We start from the raw sequence: 20,414 nt of genomic DNA, 5'->3' as shown, positions 1-20,414 counted from the left end.
GCAGTCCTTAATGGCATTCATTGCACATCCAATTTCAAAAAGCTTTTTTGATGTGTGTAAGTACATAACTTAGTAGCCAATGTAAGCTCTGAATGTTTTTGGCTCTTTGCCAGAATGTCAAAGGCTCCCTTACCAGCTATCCTCGTGGAAAACCTGCCTTTTCACATGGGTGAAATTCAAAACAAGGTCAAGTTAAAATGAAAAATGTTGAGGCCGCATTTCAAAGGGCCTTAGCAGAATCCCATTGCACGTGTTACAGATTTGCAATGCTGAATTTATGAAGCATCTCTCATATACTCATCACCACCATACCGTGAACATAATTTCGATGCGCATTTCATTCAGCCATGATTGTGTGTCCCCGTATACATTGCCTTGCCACTTGGCATCACACAAATTCAAAAACAGCGTGTCTGTCCGTGTGTTGGCCATGCCAAAATTTGTTCTGAATTTAGATGAAGCATTCATCTTCCCACTGGTGCCTTGGTATTTAATCCAGTATATAGAACTCAACAAGAATAGCCCAGGCCATCTATTCTGAAAGTCTTAATCACTCACTGGCTGCTACAGATGGTGGCGAGATGTTGACTGCTTCGCCTGGTATACAGGAGGTCGTGAGTCTAATCCCGACCTTGATGCCTGCTGTATATTTCGAGTTTGCATATTTTTCCCATGGTCGCGTGGATTTTGCTCTGGGTCCTCCGGGTTTTCCTGCCACATTTAGAAACGTGAGTTTAGAGTATTTGTCTGCTATAAATTTCCACGTGATAAATCACTTCGTTGAGCAATCATTTGTGGTCAGGTTACTTCTATAAAAGGTCTATAACGCTCAGTGGGTGTTACCTGGTAAAATAAAAAGTGTAGTTTAGTTTAGTAACTGATCAAAGGTGTTTCAGCTTCGCATTGTGACAAAGGTTCATGGGTAACAATGTTACCGCCTTTGTTTATGGATTTGTCAATGCACCATTGGCATTGCTCGTAGGAGGTCGTGGGCAAGCGATTGCCTTTAAAATCCCTTACAACTCATCAGCAGCGCCTGTGCCACTTGGTGAACAATTATTTTGCATGTATCGGCACAGTCATTAAATTGAGCCACGTAAAATGTGTCCTGCATGGCCACTATGAAGGCAAACGCTCTCGTGATACCAACGCTGCGCGTAAGTGTGTGGCTGGCTCAGCTAAGAAGAGATAAAGACATACTCGATAAATGTTTGATTCCCCACTTTTATCCGAGTCTCGGCCTGTCAACTGAAAAAAAAAAATTGTGATGTACCTCTGATATGATGGAGACTCGCGGGCGTTCCCTCTGCTTGTGGTCCATGGTTACCATTAAACGAGCGGGTCATGACATTATTACTCTCTCACCAAAAATACACGTCCCGTACGCTATTAAATGACCCCCTTAGTTGAAACATTAATTATGCATGACTTCACTCATTATACTGTGTATATATAAATATATACATATATATTAGAAATATATGAGGAAATTAGGTGATTTGTTTATTCAGGGTTCAAACACAGAATGGTGGCGCGGTAGTTAGGTCACCTCACTCTGAACCCGGCGACCTGAGTTTGATTCCCTGCCACATCCAACATCGGTGACAGATCCTGGTAACCTTCCTGCGTCGACCCGCAGTGTTCAGCGTGGTGAAGTATGGTGAAACATAATGTTGCACACTCGAAATAAAGGACGTGGGCAGGTGCTCCAAATCGAGGGCAAACACATTTATTGTGGTGAATCTGTAAGATGCTACAGCACGTGTGCCACACACAGCAATCCTTCTACCGAGTCACCATTAACCACGTGACTGGCATACAAGTCCGGTTAATCAATAACCCTGCCAGCCCCCTACAGGCCCAACTTCGTTATCGCATGCTGGTGTACACACGTGCACTGATGTCCTGCACAGCACCTCAGGACTTTCACAGAACCCCACTTTAGTCTCTTGCTGCACAAAGAAATAATAAAAAGAGTGATCCATTGCTAATGTGCCACAATGATGTGCGATATAAAAAGAACCGCCGTAACTGACATTGCACGGGGAGTCCTGCATCCAGCAAACGCATTGACAAGGGGACTGTAAAACAAACACAAATAACACACGTTGCAGCGATAGAACAAAGAAGAATACGAATTATGATAATGGCATAGTTCTAATGGCTGATGAGCTCACAGTCTGAGAACGAAAGGAACGCACGTAAAAAAGACATTTGACGAGGCTGTAAAGGCTGCGTGCAATGTCTTGGTCTGCCGCGGGTTTTGACAGAACCGCAGCTTGACAGCCAAGGCAGGTGGGGAGGGAGGGAGGGGGGCCTAGGTGTGTCTCGCCACTCCGCAGCTGTAAGGCTGTACCACCGCGCCCGCCGAGACAGACGCACGGCCGCTGGACACGCGCTTGAGCGGCCTGCCAAACGGGTGACCACGGCAGGAGGATCTCGGCCAGACACTCATTATCTTGCCGCCGTGACAGCAGCGGAGGTACACCGCCCCCTCCCTCTTGAGCGGCAGGCTGCGGCTCAAAGGAGACATTGTGCCCGGGAGGATGCCCCTGCTGTAATCTGATATTCCGCAGAAAACGATGCATTTAGACGTAATTGCGTTTCCAGATTCTGTTTTTTTTTGACGCACCGTTCTCGTTGCAAGAGGCGAGAGAAAAAAAGGGGGCATCGTTTCGTTGCGTCGCACTCTGTCGAGATAGAAAGAGAGAAAATTAAATTACTATAATCACCGACGTGTGAGTTATAAAGCGCGCTCGCTTAAGCAATGCTAATTATATTCTTCGTTCCCGGAGCCCTCTGTACAGTCCAACGATGGGCTGAAGGCCTGCCTATGCCGTGTTGGTCAAAGTGGTTGTTTGACAGAACTTCACCACGCTGGTCAGAGCGGGTTGGTGAAGGGGCATGCCCTGCACTGGTTCAGAAGTCCCTGGGTGGTGCACCGGTGGCTGAGAATGAACTCAAGTCGCTGGGTTCATAGCATAGTGCGCTAACCACTTCGCCACATCTCCCAATTAGCGTGGCATTCTGTAATTCCGAAAGCATGTACAGTATTCCCTCGTTATTCGCGAACTTGCTATCCCGCGATTTTGAGATAAAGTAGTGACGGATAATGTGATGCGAGAAAGTGGTGAGATAAAGTGATGAGATCATGTTCATGTATTAAATCGTTTGTTTTACGTATTTATTTAGGGTAATTCATAAAAAAATATTTTTTTGCAGACCAATATAATTTTCCACGAAATGAGCTTTTCACGAACATCTCGGGAAAATATCCCTCGCGAATAACGCGGGGAATACTGTAGAGTCATAAACGTAACATATGGTGCCAAATATCACGTGTTGGTCTGCCCCAGTGTTTTGGGATTTTGTCCAATGTCAGCTTTGCACACGTGGCCCACACTGTGATGTGCAGACCAGGTGTGTGGCATTCAGCTTCCATTACATGACAGATGAAACCAGCCAGAGCACAGAGCACAGAGGCCACAGTTGTAAAACCCCATTCAAATATGGGAAGCAGTTTCTCCCTTTTTTTTACGATCAGTGGAAACAAGAAGATGCTCGGTGTATTCAGCACTTTGCTTCGTTCATCATTTCGTAATTTAAAACATTTTTTTACATTTTTAACTCTGCTTTATGTAAAGCCCCACCTCTCGCTCACTCTCTCGCTCGCTCTCTCTCGCTCTCTCTCTCGTTCTCTCTCGCTCTCCCTCGTCAATTTCTGGACCCGAAGTGAATTTCTCTGCAACGCATTTTCTTACCGCAGCCAAACACGCGCGGTTCCAAATTCACAGCTCAAAGACCGTGAATTAAGATATTGGGAACGCGTGCTTTTATTTTTTTTGGGGGGGGGGGGGTGTGGGGGAGGTGATTACAGCATCGTAATTGCCCGGGTCGAGTAGCCTAATTGCATGGTGCCGCGTGCCAGTGTGTCCCGTGGTCGGTGTCAAAAACGATCGCACGCCCCACAAGTCAACGCGCGCGGGGCTCGGGGCATCTGGTTTTGCGTTGCCGAGACTGCACAGACGCCGGAACCTCTGTCCTCTGTTGTTGTCCTGTAAGGGAGGGCTGGGCAGAGAAGGAGAGTGGAGGACAGGATACTGTAATCGGCAGTTTTGATCTTCTTTGTTCTATTATTGAGTTAAATGGGGTTTTTTATATGGGAACATTAAATGCACATGCTGCTGGATGAAGGCACATACGGTGGCATAGGGATGGTGTCGTTGAAGCCTGGATTGTGTCTTTTTTGTGGCGCCTAGGGTCGCATCAAATTTGGCACATGTAACGTATTTTACGGATGATATGACACAGTCGTTTCCCATCTATTTTAAATGAAAAGTTGGGGGTGCGTTATAATATGATGTGTGTTTAAAATGGGACCTTTGTTCTACACAAGTACGTGTGGTTAATGCAGACTTGATTCCTTGCAAAAGGTTTCTATTTGGTGTTTGAACATCTTAACACCTCGTGTTTTATTGCCAGAAAGGGTAAAACCTATGCTTATTTTTTCATATGGTGTATTTGTTAATGTGTTTTTGTGTGTTGGGTAGTGGTGGAACATTGGTTAGCGCACTACGCTACGAACCTGGCCACTTGAATTCATTTCCCACTCACGGTCAACACCAATGATGATTATCTGATTTGGTTCTGGGCCTCCCCTAAGTCGACTCTGCCTTAGATGAGTACCTGGTACAATGTGTAAACATCAGCACTGGGGGAAACTAAGGTGACCGAGTGTGGTGTTGACCACCTACCCTTTTGTGTACCGTGTGGGCCTTCATCGGTGCCTAGTAACAGAATTTTCCATGACAGTTTGTTAAAGGCTACACGGGAATTCTATCTATGCTCGTTTGGGGAGCGGTAGTGCAGTGGTTAGCACACTTTGCTACGAACCCTGAGACTTGAGTTCGATTCTCGCTCACAGCCAACACCAGTGACAAATATCTCAACCGGTCATGGGCCTTCCCTAGATCGACTCATTCTTAAATGTGTGCCTGGTGCCATGTGCAAATATTAGCATTGGGAAGACAAATGTGGCTGGCAGCAGTGCCTGGCCACAGAAGTTTGTGTACCGTGCCAGCCTTAATAGATTCTCACTAATAGTATTTGCCCCAATACATTTACAAAAGGCTATGTGGGTGAGCTTTGTCTATGACTCCATGGTGTATGTTAGCGTGTATGTCTGTGACCAGATTTTTATAACTTTATTGACTCCGGCCTTGTAATCCAGGGTAATGTGGCGAACCTCGCAAAGCCAACAGAACTGTGGAAGCGGACGCTACTGCTCCATTCGTATGGCAATGTGAACTTAGCAACGTTGAGTGTGGATATCGAGGTCATGTGGATGTCTCGGTCATTTGGACATTAATGTCACATCGAGGTCATGTGGATGTCTAGGTCATTTGGACATTGAGGTCACATCGAGGTCATGTGGATATCGAGGTCACATCGAGGTCATGTGGACATCGAGGTCACATCGAGGTCATGCGGATATCAAGGTCACATCGATGCCATGTGAATATGGAGCCTTTGTAGAGGCAGCAGTTTATACTGAGGTGTGTATATTGCAGAAACTTATTGTTGCGGTCCTTATCCGTGTTGCTATATTTTTTTATTGCAAATAACTTTTATTTACACATCATTCATCCATCCGTTCATCGGCAGAATATAAATCTCGAGTGTGGAGAAGCATAGTGGAGCATGCCTGCGATCTAGAGCTTCACACAACTGGGTATAGTGGCCATGCAGTGGCAGTACATCACGTGTGCTTGTGAACCCATCGGTGCATCCCCCGTTTTCATGCGTGGGTTTTCTCCAGGCACCCCGGTTTCTTCCCACGTGTAACACACTCATTGGTGGCATTGGCCAAACATCTCAACGCAGGACAATCTTGAAGAAAAAAACAATTTCAGAGTCTTTAAATCACCGTTACAAATGAGATTTGGAGTCCTTACAGGTTTGCACCTGGTTCAACGTCACCAACCAACTGATTGTTGGGAAAACGTGTAGTGCGTACTCCCCACCTCCTCCAAAGTGTCTGTCCGGTGCAGAAGGGTAGGCCAAAATGCCCTCCAGAGGAGCTCTCCAGAGCTGACTCTCCTAGAAGCCCTTCAATCAGCAGTGGCATGAGCAAAACATTCAGGGCTACACCTTTAACTGATATCACTGTTGTAATCAGTGTAATTTGAGCAGCCCTTACTGTGTGATATTATTGCCCCTGAACAAATGCCATGCCTTCTCAAAGTAAAACACATTACGGGACACTTTCATCCGGAGAATGACAACACAGGGCACTACAAAGGGGTGAGAAATAGGTTTGCGCATTCCTGTGCTGCTGAAATGTTTAACGTTCAAACATTTAGTGATATCTAGAGTCAACATTTCATGGACCTTACCATCGCTGTCGTCGTGTAAGTGGTTAGCATGGCAGATGACGCAATGGTACAAGTTTGGATATACATTTTGTTGAGTTTTTTTCGCACCGTACGTAGCAAACCGTACTAATCGGAGACGCAAAATGTTCCTAAACCCCCCTCCCCCAACCCCCCCCCCCCTCCACGTCTATCCACGAAGCAGTATTAATACAAACACCATCGATCAGCAGGTCTGGTATGGTGGGGTAAAGTGTGGGTACTCCCACCTATTCCGAGACATCTGGTCAGTGTGGAAGAGCAGGCCAAGTTACTGTCGAGAGGGGTCCTCTCCAGAGCTCCCTCATGCGGAGAAGGCCCTTCGGCCAGCAGTGGGCGTGAGCAAGAAATTGCAGGGCTGCACCTTTACCCTTTTACCATATGTGCGAGACACGTAGAGGGAGGGTTTAAATCTCAGCCCCGCCGTTCACGATGCTGAAATCCCCCGCGGGATTCTGCGGCGCTTAAGGGACGCCGCGGCCTTCAGGGAGCACGTGACACATAATCGAGGTTTTGTTTTTTTAGGTTAGATCGCGTTAATATGAATGTGTCGTTAAACCCGCCACCACCCTACACGGCCAATTGGTGAGGTTTGACGCATTAAAATAGCGCGCCAGTTATTTATATGTACGCGCTCTAGCTAAAAAAAATACTATTATGGATAATGTTGGTCACAAAAGCCTACGTGTTAAACGTGATGCACGCGTGGGATGGCTCTCGTGAACTGGGAGAGGTTTTTTTTTCAGTTAGTGGGGGTCACAAGAGTCTGCCGGTTGTTTTTATATATTTTTATGAGAGTAGTGTGGCTCAAGACAGAGCAGGGCTGTGTTCTTTCGAAACACTGATCCAATGAATCATTGTAAACATGAATTAAAATACCATTATAGCCAAGTTGAGGATATATTTTAAAATACCATTGTGTGTGCTATGAGACATCTCTTTTACCAGTGGCAAAATATAGTAATAGGTTTTTACCCTTTCAACTGGTACAAAAACTGACACCTTTATACAAGGCATCATGTTTGCAATAACCACAACACAAGCAGTCAAAATGCAAACAAAAAGAAACAACTCTGATAATGATAATGATATGCACTGTCCTTGAAGTTGATTGGTCCACACCCGAGACAGCTTTTTTTAGAGCCTAGTCTCCATTGGTGTGTGTGTTTTTGTTTATATATTCTTTTTTTTACACGCGGAGAATATGTAGCTGGCTCTGCCCGGCCTCGCTGTGCAAGGGGGTTGGGGGATGCGAATTGAGTTTGATGAGCTCTTTTGCTTTTACAGGGTGACCGTGGAGATATAGGTTTGCCGGGACCCGCGGGACTAAGCGGAAAGGATGTACGTAAACAAACACGCGCCACGCTCTCTCGCCCGAGCCACGTTTATGGCCATCCTTATAAAAATGTTACCTGCGTCCCAGTAAAGTGCTGCCTTTCCCTCCGCGCTGCGCAAAATGGAAAATTACAGGCATGGGAGAGAAAAAAAATCGCCTCTTTCGCAAGACATTTAAATTGTGATTTATTGATCCGCGTTTCGTGTGAATGCGTTTTTTTTCTTTCTTGATTTACCCTTCGCAATCGGCTTCATTTCGCTGTGCCGCAATGTTTTTTTTAAATTCTATATCTGCTTTGGACCATTCCAATGTTTTTTTCCATTGGGAAATAAAAACGATTATAAATGTCTACCAATAAACTGGAAGCAAGGATATGTTTCATATGTTGTCTTATCCACGGAGGTGCCAGTTTGTGTTCTTAATTTTAAGAATTACTTTCCCCGGAGGTTTGGTTGGGTGGCTCAGAGTTTTCGAGCACTGGACCACAACTGCTGAAATTCTGAATTCGAATTCAGGTATCCGGCCATGTTTAAAATCGGGTTCTCAAGTTTCGGCGGGTTCATGGTCTCAGCTCGTTCGCCATTGACTGCACGCACAAACGTGTAATATTACAATTGGTTTTGCACTGAATTTGACAAAATTCGAGCTCTGAGACTGTAAATATATATATAAACAGTTTCATTGCCATTTAACAGACATTCCTCTGTACGAGTGTGCCGAGGAGAGAGCAGCACCCCTCATGTGTGTGTGTAAGAGGTAACTTGAAGCGATCTCAGACGTAGTTCCGTCATATCTCCTTCCGCAGCCCATTCTATAAAACATAAGTTGATGTAATTTCCGGTGAACTTTGCAGAATGTACATTTGTCTCACGAGACCACAGTTAGAAAAAAAATTGAGAAAAAATACATTTTAAAAAAATGCATCTTTATTATCATTATTTTTTTGTCTGTTTTGATTTTCAGGGCCAGAAAGGAAGTAATGGATTTCCTGGGTTTCCTGGGCCTAGAGGAGAAAGAGTATGTATCCTCACACCTACTGCTCACTCAGCAGTCTCTTTACCTTCCAGCCTCAGTTAACAAGGAACACTGCCGCATTTTTAAACTCTTGTCAAGAATGGCCTCTCACTTTCATCCATGGCTTTATCCATGAGACAGAGCCAATCAGCATGGCCTTTACGAGCAGCTACCAATTTCCTTGCCATCTGAGATTCCGGTTTCAATGAAATGTAACAATTGTGCCGTTAATAAATCAGCTTGCGAGGAGGTCGCCATGACCTCTGAAAAGTGTTTTATTTGTGATGCTCCATAAATAAACCGGCAAATAGTCAAGCAAAACAAGGATCGAAAGCCATTGTTGACATCGGGAAGTTTAAACTCAATCTTAAAATATGTTTTTATTGCGATGAATGTTGGCGTTTCGTCAAAATTCAACAACAAAAATTGATTCTTAAACGTTTTTAGTGGCTTCCGTAGAACTCTGCTTGGCCCTCAGGGCTGCTGAAGTGGCCGTTTTCCGTCCAATATTGTGGCTTCAGAATTTTTAAATAATGGTGAGATTTTTTTTTATTGTCAGCGATATTGCTGGGTTATTTTGCTGCTTTTCTTTTGAATGAGAAGAGTTTGAAGTTTTGTTTATTTTTTTTCAAAAATTCAAACAGCAATATGAATTTAAGTTTCTTCGATTGACGTGTGTATACAGTATTGTTATGTAATGTTTATTTTATTCCTCGTTTGTTAAACTTTGGGAGTTTTTTTACCATATTGATTTAATTATATTCTCTGCCAATTGTTTTGGACGGTTAACGTCCAAAAGTTTGCCAGACTACTGTGACCTGGTAAATGTTGTGGTTTAAGTGGTGTTTCTTTTGGGTTATAAATCATTAGCACCCCATTCCCCATGCACTCCGTCCAGTGGTAACAAGCTTGCGCATCTCGGCTGCAAAGAGCAAAGTGTGCTTGTCCAAATTCCATTATTTGATTTTATCAGTTGCACTTTTGTGATTGTCATTAACTGAAACTCAAACATAGCACATCTACAAAATAGCATCACCGCTCTTTTTGTAAAGCGGCGGTTAACGAGCGCAGGCTCGGAGACCCAAAAACGCCCTGCGGGCAGCAACAAACGGCACTCTTTAAGTTTTAATGAATAAGAGTTAACACCCGACTTGATTTGAGCAAGGTTATACCAGCTTGGCGGGGGAAAAAAAAGTCGATTGGAGGAAAAACTACCCAACTCACTTTACACGTTCTTCTTGGTTCTTTCGGTAAAGGTACGTAGAAGGGAAATCATAAAATAATAAAAATAAAACATAATAAAATCATTCTCACGACGTTTCGGCCACAACGCAAGCAGCCGTCCTCAGGTGAAGAGGATGGCTGCTTTACCAAAAGAACCAAGAAGATGAATCCTTGCAGTCACGAAAGCTTTAAATCGAAATTTCACTTTACACGTTTTTATAAACGCTCGCTTTCATGCACGGTTATTATTTTGAAATTGTGTTTTCATTTGGTTTGCTCTGATCGTCATTTACGCTCCCCACTTTTTCATGCATATGCTTAAAGCCAGTCAGATGATAACCCACGCGAGTTCGTGATGAATGGACCGCGCGTTGTGTCTCTGCGCAGGGATTTTACGAGACCTGTGACCAAGGGAAAACGAAGGACACACGTGCTTAAAAAAAAAACATTTATTAATCACCGTGCCGGCTCTTTTCTTGCCCGCAGGGGGAGGTGGGACCGCCTGGACAACCCGGCGACATTGTAAGTGACTGAAATATCGTGTTGGCGGGGGGGGGGGCGGGGAGAGCTGCGGTAGAATGGGTGGGGTGGGGGTTTGTAAGGAGCTCGTTGCTACCCGTGGGATGAGGGTCTTTTTTTGTTTCGCCCCAAACATAATTACTCTGTGCGGCACGGTGCCTGCTCGTTTGTCGTGCAGACGAAGCCGAGCAGCTGTTGTGGGAGATACGCGCCCTGCAGATCTATAATTCACATTAAGGAGTTACATGAGAGGCGCGCGCGTCGACGGCCGCGGCGAAACTTCTCGGAGCCGGAGTCTGCGGTGGATTGACTGAGTCGTAGCGGAAGGCGGTGTGAGGGCCCAGGCGGGCGGGGAGAGCACAAAGCGTTAATACAGCTGCCACCCCCCAACCCACGCCCACCCCCCCGCACCCCCCGAAATAGAAACTCTTGCCTCTGCTGTGGCCGCCACCACCACCTTCAGCACCTTCAGCGCCACGACCACCATCAACACCGCCACTGCTGCCACCACCACCTTCAACACCATCACCGCCACCACCACCTTCAACACCGCCACCACCATCTTTAACACCGCCACCTTCACCACCACCACCACTTCACCGCCACCAGCACCGCCTGCCTTGTCTCATTCTCAGCAGCGTTGCTGACAGCCTCACGTGGCTCACCGCCTGCCCCCCCCCCGGCCACCCGGCGGCGCAGCAGCGAGCCGTGCGGATGAATGAGCGCGAGCGGCGTTGGCGCGCGCCGTGTCACGCGCCGGTTCCGATAATTAGGCGGCAGAAAGGAGCCGCTGACAGACTCGTCCCAGGGCCGGGGCAGCTGGGCGATGCGCGAGATATTCCGTTGGTTTTCCCCTTCACGCTATGACCGCGGGGCCTTACAGACCCACGTTCCTCGATCGGGAGAGTTTGAAAACACCCGCGGTTGTTTGCCGTCCTCCGTGCCTAATTGCACCCACGAGCAGCACTTTGGATGTGTTTTGTCGATTTGCGGAGACGGAAGAGACTTGTTTGTTGATGTTTGTTTGCAGGTGGCGCAGCAGGGATTAAAAGGAGAGCGCGTAAGCAATACGATGCATCGCAGAGCACAACTTCGCCGATGTTGAATGAAAACAATTAGGTTCATGGAATACGTGTTTGCAATCGGTCATAGAGCACAGCGGGATGTTTCGTAAGAGTCAGGCCTTTTTTTTTTTTAGAGCGACTCTTCGCATTCGTAATAGACGGATCACTTTTTGACAGAGTAGAACATTGGGTTTCTCCCGTGGCAAACCTCGAAAAGGGGCTGAACTCCTCTGTCTTTTTTTATTTAGGGAGACCACGGTGCAGCTGGCCCTACCGGTCCTCCCGGCCCTCCTGGAGCCAAGGTAACGCGAGGCCGGCTGGAAACACCTTCAAACTCGCGTCACACAAAGAAAGCCTCGGAGAGGCGGAGAGGCTGGCCACACTCGCCGCGCAATTACCGAGCCCTGGATGTGTCTGCTGCACGAGGATGGGAGTGGAACGCTCGCTGGGATGTAAAAATAAAAGCAAAGAAAGGGCTGTCACTTGTCAAACCTAAAAATAAAAGCCAAAGAAACGCGGCGGTGTGCGTCATTTTCGCGCAAACTTTTTTGCGGCATATTTGTCACAACTAGAAAATTGGAACACCGTTTGTAAACAGCTCCTTTCGTGTATTTCTCCTGGGAGTTAATTCAGACGTTCGCTCAGAGGGCTGCGTTTTGTAAAAAAGAAAAAATGTACACGATTGTGTTTTTTAATGATGCGGCGGCCGCAGCCCGGTACCAGCATCAGCTGACTGTTGTTGATTTTTTTACAGTCTCTTCCAGCGGTGATTATACCAAGGGCTCACATTACACGTGAACTAAATAAATATAAAACATTTCAGGACAGTCTTATGCTTTTTAAGCTACGCGTGCTATTTTTTTTTTCACTCAAACAATTTTCTCACCATCTGAACCAAATCATGGAGGAAAAAAACAATGGCCTACATTGAAGGTGTTTGACAAATTCCTTAACAAGTGTGTTGCTGCTTATGAGAGAAAAACAACGGTGCCTGGAGCAGCACAGTAGACCGTTGTTGCTCTCATTTATTTATCGAGGAGAGCCTCACTGAGTCTCGAGACCACAATTCACGAGGGTCATTTATTGGCATTTCCTAACCTAGTCCTTTCCACGGGGTGTTTGGCAAAGTGGCATGAAACCAGGGTAACATCACGCTTCACTCCCCGCGCATAACGAGGGGATAAAACCCAAATGGTTTCCACAGAGGCAGGTTTGCCGATCCCGGTTACCGCACTTGCACCTCGCAGCGCAGCGGGTTTATGATCTCCGTGATCCACCAAACCTTGGTTTCCAGAATTGCCGGATAGCACGGGCGCGCCACCACGCCCAGTCAAGATGGAAGCTTCGGAAAACCGTTGAGGCGCGCGGTTCATCACACCACCACCACTTTTTTATTAATTGCGCGCAATCAGCCGCTGTAGCCGAGGTTGGTGGCACCTCGGGATGGCATGGTGGGGGGGCCTTGACTCGTTGGGTTTTTGCATCCTGTGTCCTGCAGGGCGATCTGGGAGCGGAGGGCAAGGAGGGCTCTCCCGGCAAAGAAGGTCAAAGGGTAAGTCACTACCGCGCACGGCAGCGGCCTCGCGCCGTCGCGATGCCGACAGCCAGCGGCGTCTCGCGACTCGAATCGTGCAAGAGCAGGAAACTCTGCTTTTGGAGTTTCTCCGGTCGATGCGTTCACGTGGCTGGTTGACTGCAATGCTACGATGCAGGGGCTTCGTTGGTGTTTTTGTGCGGTGGGGCACAGCATTCGCTCCACCAGCAGTGGCATTGTGGTGCAACTGCAGTTTGGTGTGTTATTCTGAGGTTCCCCGACTGTTGATCCCACGCAAATGCTTGGGACATTCTATCACACTTGTACAATATGAGACAAAAGTTTTGCTGGCTGGCCGGCTTGAGGGAAGGACGAGCAGATAGTAATTTCCAAAGGACGTGTGGGCTGCTAGTTCTATAAAATAAAAACAACTTTTTTATATCTGAAGAAAAATACAATTGTCTTGGTTAGCGAGCTATGATTCACGTAAACGTACGCGCAATTTTGTAGCTTAATTTTCCACTGCTCCAAAAACAAACGTGCGGGTAGCTAAAGAGATGGGTGGCTCTGTACGTTTTAAAAGCCCTGGCCTACATCATAGCCCCCTTGGGAGTTTAGAGGGGTTAAAGGTTCCTTACATCCCGAAGCTTGTTTCCTACTCGAGCAATTAACCTTTCGGCACAAGCTTAGCAGTCTTCATTTCATCCCGCTCTTTCAACTCGGCAGGGGGAAACTCTCGGGATTTGGGCCGGTCGGGTGCGATGTCTACCGCGCGGGCATTTAAATGTGATTGGCCATGCGGGTGCTTTCCACGCTTAGCGGAGTTGCCCCCCCCCACCCCCCTCGCGCGATCGCTAAATGATGGCGTAATTACGAGCGGACATGACCTGTGCGCTTGCACCGTGCGTAGCCGTGCCCTTCTCCCTTCTCCCTTCCTGCCAACGGGACTCAGTTGCGACGGCATTCCCAAGGCCGCTTCGGTGGTTTTTTTTTCCGGGTCGTACCACGCCGCTGATTGGCACGACGTCCGACGTTTTCGCCGCGCGCGTGATGGGAGAGCTGACTTGAAACTCGATTCCGGGAAGAAGCTCCTGGCACAGGGGGGGGGGGGGGGGGGCACGAAACGACGGACGTCATCGTGCCCAGACAGCGGCGCATTAACGCACCGACAAACCCATCGGAGCGCCGTACAGCGCAGCTACAGAAACAAAATCTGAGGTACCCCGGCTTAGAAAAACAAAAAAGGGCTGAAAAATACACACAACTCAAACGGTGTGCTTCTCCGAACTTAATCCTTTGCCATCTTTGCAGTGAAAAAAAAGGCACTTGAATGGGTTATACTTTCCTTTTTATTGTTGTTTTTTTTTCCGAAGTGAACGCCCATTTAGATGCAGCTTATCGTTTGAAGGGGAGACACGGTTATTACTTTTAGCCGCTACCCAGCTCTGCCAGACGTTTCATTCGCATTTTGTTGCCGACTGCCACGATGCATCACGTCCACCGTGCGTTTTGCCGAAGCATCCAGTCACAGATCATTTGGTGTTAAAGTAGATTAATATACCGCAAGCCGTATAAGGAAAGGTATGTACCTTACCATGGAAAATATCTCGGGATTATGCAAAGTCACACAGCGGCAGATTTACCGGTTAGCATGCCTTCCCATTGCTGGTTCTCCACAATGATACGGCACACTGATGACGGTAGGCAGCTACATGAATGAATTTGACTTTTTTCATCACTCCAAGGCCCTCTGACTCCACCTGACATTTTGAAATGATAAATAAGATCACAGGTTCGAGGTAAAGGGGCAGCCCTGCAATTGCTCAATCACAATTACTTCTGGCGGAAGAGCCTTCCCTATAGGGTGGCTCTGGGGAGTACTTCCAGAGAGTAATTTTGGGCAGAGGTGGGGTTCCTCACACTTCATCCCACCACATGTGACCTACCGATCGACCAACCGTGGTGGACCCATCTATACTAAACTACAAACTATGCTAAACTTGTTTTGTTTTACACCACCAGGTGAGGTCCCACTGAGCAACGTAGCTAATTTTCAGAAGCGACCTGGCCACAAATGATGGCTCGACGAAGTGGCTTATCGCGTGGAAATGTATATCAGCCAAATACTCTGAACTCACGTTTCTAAATGTGGCAGGAAAAACCGGAGGACCCGGAGAAAAATACACACGATCAGGGGGAGAACATGCAAACTCCATATATACATGTGCCATGCACGGGATTGAACCCACGACCTCCTACATACTTAGACGAGGGATTTAACATCTCGCCACCGGGGCGCCTAGACTACTGCTGGGTAGAGAGAGGCAGAAGGATTTAAGAAACCTGCCCCATTGTTTCAACTGCTGCAATGAAACCAGGGAGTCTTTGTATAATAGCGGCATTGCATTGAAAACCTTAATACCCGTAATTTATCCAGGAACATCCTGCTTCGGGAGGTGTGGTCAGTGAGTGTTTGGCTTTCTATGTGGGAGGAAATTGAAGGACCCAGAGAAAACCAATGCCTTTGAGAGAATCAGGCAAAGCTCTGCATATATTCATACAGTAATCCCATGCTTTGTTGCCATCTTCTGGCCATCTCTTGACAATCTCCTAGCCCAATCATACACGACTTGATATTCCCATCTAAAAGTCATGTGATTTCATATTTTTTCCTATTCCAAAAAGTGTCTTGCAATACTGCATGCAAACTTGTAATTTTCACTTGCAATTCCAATGCTAGTGCCCCATTATTATAATCAATTTCAACACCCTGTCATTACGGCGCTGCGAACTGAACTGTTTTAATGTTTTCCCGATAGTTTACTCCCAAATTGTGCTACCGGTAGCACGCCGCGAGACGAAAGTAGGCGCGCGTGATTCTCTCAGAGCAGTAATGTGACCTCGTGTTGAGAGATTTGTCCTTTAAAGAGTGACGTCACGAAGTTCGTGTCTGACGTGGCCCCTCCTTCACCCGAGGGGCACTCCACTCATCCGAGCACCTCGTGACACAGCGATGCAACTGAAACAAGACATTCGCGGAGCCAATCTATTTATTTTTTGCCAAGCTAAGTGAAAGAGAAAAAAAACCGAGTTGAAATTAAGTTCACCAAACGAATTGATTATGACGTGCGTTGTTGGGGCCCAGTCACTGGTGTGTTTGTACGTTGAACGTCTCTCGCAATGTAATCGTGCGGGGAAGGACAACAAACTCGATGCAAAAAGCAGTTCTAAAGAAATGTAATTGGTGACGCTACATGTGCAATAACAAAGGTTCTAAATAACTTTCAAACAGGTGGCTGAGACCTAGAGTCAAACGGATGGTGTCAGCTGACGAACTATCTTTAAAACAGTGGAAACCACAACAAAAATGAAAAACCCTTGATCCTTTTTTTCTTCAGTTGCAAGTGCCTAATCTCCTCAGTGTAACTTGCCCAATGTATTTGTTTAAAAGATTTATGAAATCTAATTGGATTCAATGAAAGTGCTTTTTGGCAGGAGTGCCATGAGTAGTGTTTGCCGTTCAGATAAGGCATTAGCTTTGGCATTAATTTGGCTGCTGACTTTGTACTTGGGGAAAGGGGCCGTCCATAAATGACGTCACGCGATTTTTGGACGATTTTTGACCCCCCCTCCTTCGTCACACGGCGTCACAAAAAGTCAGACCCCCCCCCCCTCAAACATGACGTCACAAAGCTCTGCCCCCCCCCCCCCAACAAAAATAAAACATGCTTCAAATCGCTTTAAACTATTGTCATTGTAGTGCGTATTTAATGTGGCGCTGCACTCTGATGTTGTAGGAGAAAACATTTATTAAAAAGTCTATTTAATTAAGTAGAACGTGTTCCCTATATTTATTTAAAGTTGCGCATTTTGATGCGATGTCATATTTCTCAAACCCCCCCCCGCCCTCGTCACACATCGTCACAAATGTCTGACACCCCCCCCCCCCCCAGGTGCGTGACGTCATTTATGGACGGCCCCAAAGTTGAGCACTGAAACATGTGGACTTTGGTAGTCTTTGCTGTGCTTGTGCAACGCAGTCATTGGGTTATGAAGACGGTCTCGGAATTAATGCGTCGTCACAAATCACGATGGCGACGGTGCAGTTAAGTAGAGGTAACAGGCTGCGTATTTATCGCTTTTGGTTTAGGCCACTCTGCTGCCAAGCTCGCGGTCATTTTTGCGCCTGAATATATAGTGTGACATTAACATTGCGCAAATATAATCCGCTATTTATGAGCGCCGTAAAATCCGGTGGCACATCCTTGTGAATTATATTAAATGAGAAACATCAATTTTGGAATGGCGAAGGCCACCTTGTGAGTCCTGAGGGCCTCGCTTGGCTAATGCATTATTGTTGTTCTAATGTGGGCTGATGGTTTTGTGTACTTGTACACCCACCTGGATAGATGTTATATCAAGCCTGCAGGGTGACCTTGTTTACGTGGTGACAGGGCGGTGTGGTGATGGGGGTGGGCGGTAGGGGGAGTGAGGGAGGCGGTGTACATTATAAAAGTCAGGGAGGGGATCACCGCAAAGTGAATTTTAAACAAAGTTGAAACTAAGATTACGGACGAGCCTTTAAGTGCATGCTGATGAACTGAGCTGCACCGGACGTGCACAAGCACATTTTTATGTATTTATTGGTTGTGGAAGTTTGCCGAACTGGAAACGTTGAGGAAAGAAATGCCACTCGTGTTAGATATTACGCCAGCACATTTTGACAAGACTCTTAAGAATTTAGATGGGGAAGGATCTGAGCCTTCAGCAGACGGGTGCTCAGCCCCCTCCAGCCCCCCGATATTTGGCTGTGTATGATAATCACCCATCCGCACGGCATTCGTTCACTTAGGGATGTGGGAGTGAGTGTTGCAGATGAAACTAAAATGTTCGTTGCTGAATCAAGATTGCCCCCCCCCACCGAGCGAGTTTCCAAGTCAGGGATAAAGAGGGCTCATTTGTCACCCGTCCCATAAGGCCATACATTTTTTGACCCCTCGAAAGAATATCAAACCATTGAATCATAGATGTTCTCTGCTGAGCACGAGGCTGCTAAGATACGCAAGTCCGCGACTCCGTGATTGCCGTGGCGACGTCAGGCCGACGCGTCGCTCCGCGCCTTCGTGAGAGTCTTAGCATGAGTCTTAGCGAGAGTCTTTGCGTGAGTCTTCGCTTGACTCTTCACGTGAGCCAAGTCGAGACGGTCTCCTATGCAGCAAGGGGCGGCGCTCGGCAACGCCGCATAAAGATCGCCCTGTGAAACGTATATATATAAGCACAGTTGTGCCCGTATTAACAAGTAATTCGTCCGAATGCGCGCAAGAACAAAATTGCTTCCATATAAATTGCTTATTTATGGAGTGCTTAATACGCGCACATTTTCCACACTTACATTTTGTCTTTTCCACTCCATTGCAATAAGCGAAATTGAATTGAGCATTTGCACGCGGAGGAGAGTCTGCGGACGTGCAACTGATGAACTCGCATGACGAGGCGCCATGACAGTCGTCACGTTCATCATCTACCCCGTGTACAGTGGCCCTCACGGTCAAGAAGTTCAGATGAACAATTTGCGCAATGCGCCCGCTATGCGATGCGCGCACACTTTGTGTTTAGACCGATGTATGGGGCGTTTTGCTCGAACTCCAAATCATTATAATTCATCAGATTTCTGTGTGTGGGGGGGGGGGGGTTGGGGTGGTGAATCAATGCATAATTACTCCCCTAACTCGAAGGTCAACTCCCAGGTATCCAAGAGAATCGGGTTCAGGGTTGGACTGGGCAAACACAAAACAGTTATGCTTAAACCTTCATGCAAAGTTAATTTTAAAAAATGAGCCAATCACATGCCTAGGAAATAACCATTTGTTCTGAAGTGACCTTGTGAATGGAGAGAAAAGCTGTGCTTAAGAGCAATGAATGGACATTAAGTGTCAGGCGACGAAGTGATATCTATGGGTTGAATGCTCCAATGATAGAGATAGTGCATTTACAAGGTCACTATAAATTTGCACCGAGTATTTAACATTCTAAATGGGTAACGCGAGAGAATAACTCGATATGATTTCATTCATGGGTCGGGTTGACAATCTTTTCTTTTTTACTTACAGAGGCTAAAATATTGTTTTAAAATATTTGCAATTCAGCTTAATCTCTGGAATATTTTTTTTAGTCGCATGATTATCCTATGGTGGGTTTTGCGCCGAAGTTCAGTGTAAGTAGGCAATAACACCCCTGGCATTACTGGAGCCGGCATAATACATTGCACAGCGCAGAATGGCAGCAACAGAAAAATTGGTTTCCGTGCAGTATATTAAGCCTGGTGACGTGGACACCTATAACAAATCTTATCCGGACATCGATTAATCCAACGAACCTTGTTGCACGTTTTCATTGTAAATATAAGGCAGTTTGTTTTATTTCATTGTAGGTTTTCTGTTTTTGTGTGAGCCATTCAACTCGGCACATTTCATTCGATGGGAAAAACCCACAGCGGAGATTTGTCATTTTCTGCTATCGTTTTTTTTCCTTTCCCAAAACGTGTGAGGAATTTGATTGCGTGATCCAACTCCCCCCCCCTCACCACCACCACGCTCGGGGTGATTTACTAAGCTCGCCATGGGAACACCTGCTGCCACTGTCAAGGTGTGCCCCTGATGGATGGGGTCAGCACCGGAGGGCAGTCTCTGACCACAGCTCACTTGGGCCACTGACTTGCCACACAACCTGTCCTCATCTTTGTTCCGACACGTGTTGGCACGCAGCATTACCCTGCAAGCCACGAATGCAATATATGGCTGTGAGGAACGATGTGGCTCTCGGTCTGTCTCCCTCTGTCTCTCTGAGCGGAGGCCGCCATTGGCTTGTGCTCCCCCCACCCCCTCTCCGCGTTATAATGTGGCAGCACTGCCTGCGGTCAGCGGCACGCTGCGAATGAGTGCCCCTCTGGCTGGCTGGCTGAGTCCCTGATTCGCCACTCTGCCAGGTGGAGTGTGCAGATTTCCACAGTTGGCTATACTTAGCGGCAGTCGGGAGGCTATTACTTTTGGTGAATAGAACAGCAAATGAGTAGCGTCGTGTTTGCACGGGATATTACCACCTGCACCTGGCACGATAAATTTACAAACCTCATCGCAATAACATCATTGAAAGTGAAGCAAAATCCGTGCGTAGTGTCCTCCTTTCCCGAGGCGTGTGTGTGCGTGTGGCGTGCGGCGCACACACTCAGTCGGAGACGAGGTAGTTGCAGGAGGCACCGTCTCTCTATATTATCTCGTTCAACTCCACCAACTCCGGCCTCCTCTCTCGCGACC

At 46.9% G+C, this 20,414-nt stretch overlaps 1 protein-coding gene across 2 annotated transcripts in view; it reads left to right on the top strand.

Moving 5' to 3' along the window:
• The window catches only part of COL22A1 (collagen type XXII alpha 1 chain), a 167,115-nt gene that overhangs the window by 64,739 nt on the left and 81,962 nt on the right, over positions 1–20,414 (top strand). For both annotated transcript variants that reach the window (XM_078593716.1, XM_078593715.1), the window contains 6 exons: positions 7,698–7,751; positions 8,710–8,763; positions 10,471–10,506; positions 11,534–11,563; positions 11,816–11,869; positions 13,066–13,119. In XM_078593716.1, coding sequence (XP_078449842.1) covers positions 7,698–7,751; positions 8,710–8,763; positions 10,471–10,506; positions 11,534–11,563; positions 11,816–11,869; positions 13,066–13,119 — 282 coding nt within the window. The remainder of the gene's footprint in view (positions 1–7,697; positions 7,752–8,709; positions 8,764–10,470; positions 10,507–11,533; positions 11,564–11,815; positions 11,870–13,065; positions 13,120–20,414) is intronic.

The sequence above is a fragment of the Lampetra planeri genome, chromosome 4 (assembly GCF_965212315.1).
Source record: "Lampetra planeri chromosome 4, kcLamPlan1.2.h2, whole genome shotgun sequence".
NCBI classification, from domain to species: Eukaryota; Metazoa; Chordata; class Hyperoartia; order Petromyzontiformes; family Petromyzontidae; genus Lampetra; species Lampetra planeri.
Note: the sequence above shows the minus strand (reverse complement) of the source record. Positions and strands in the feature narration are given on the sequence as shown.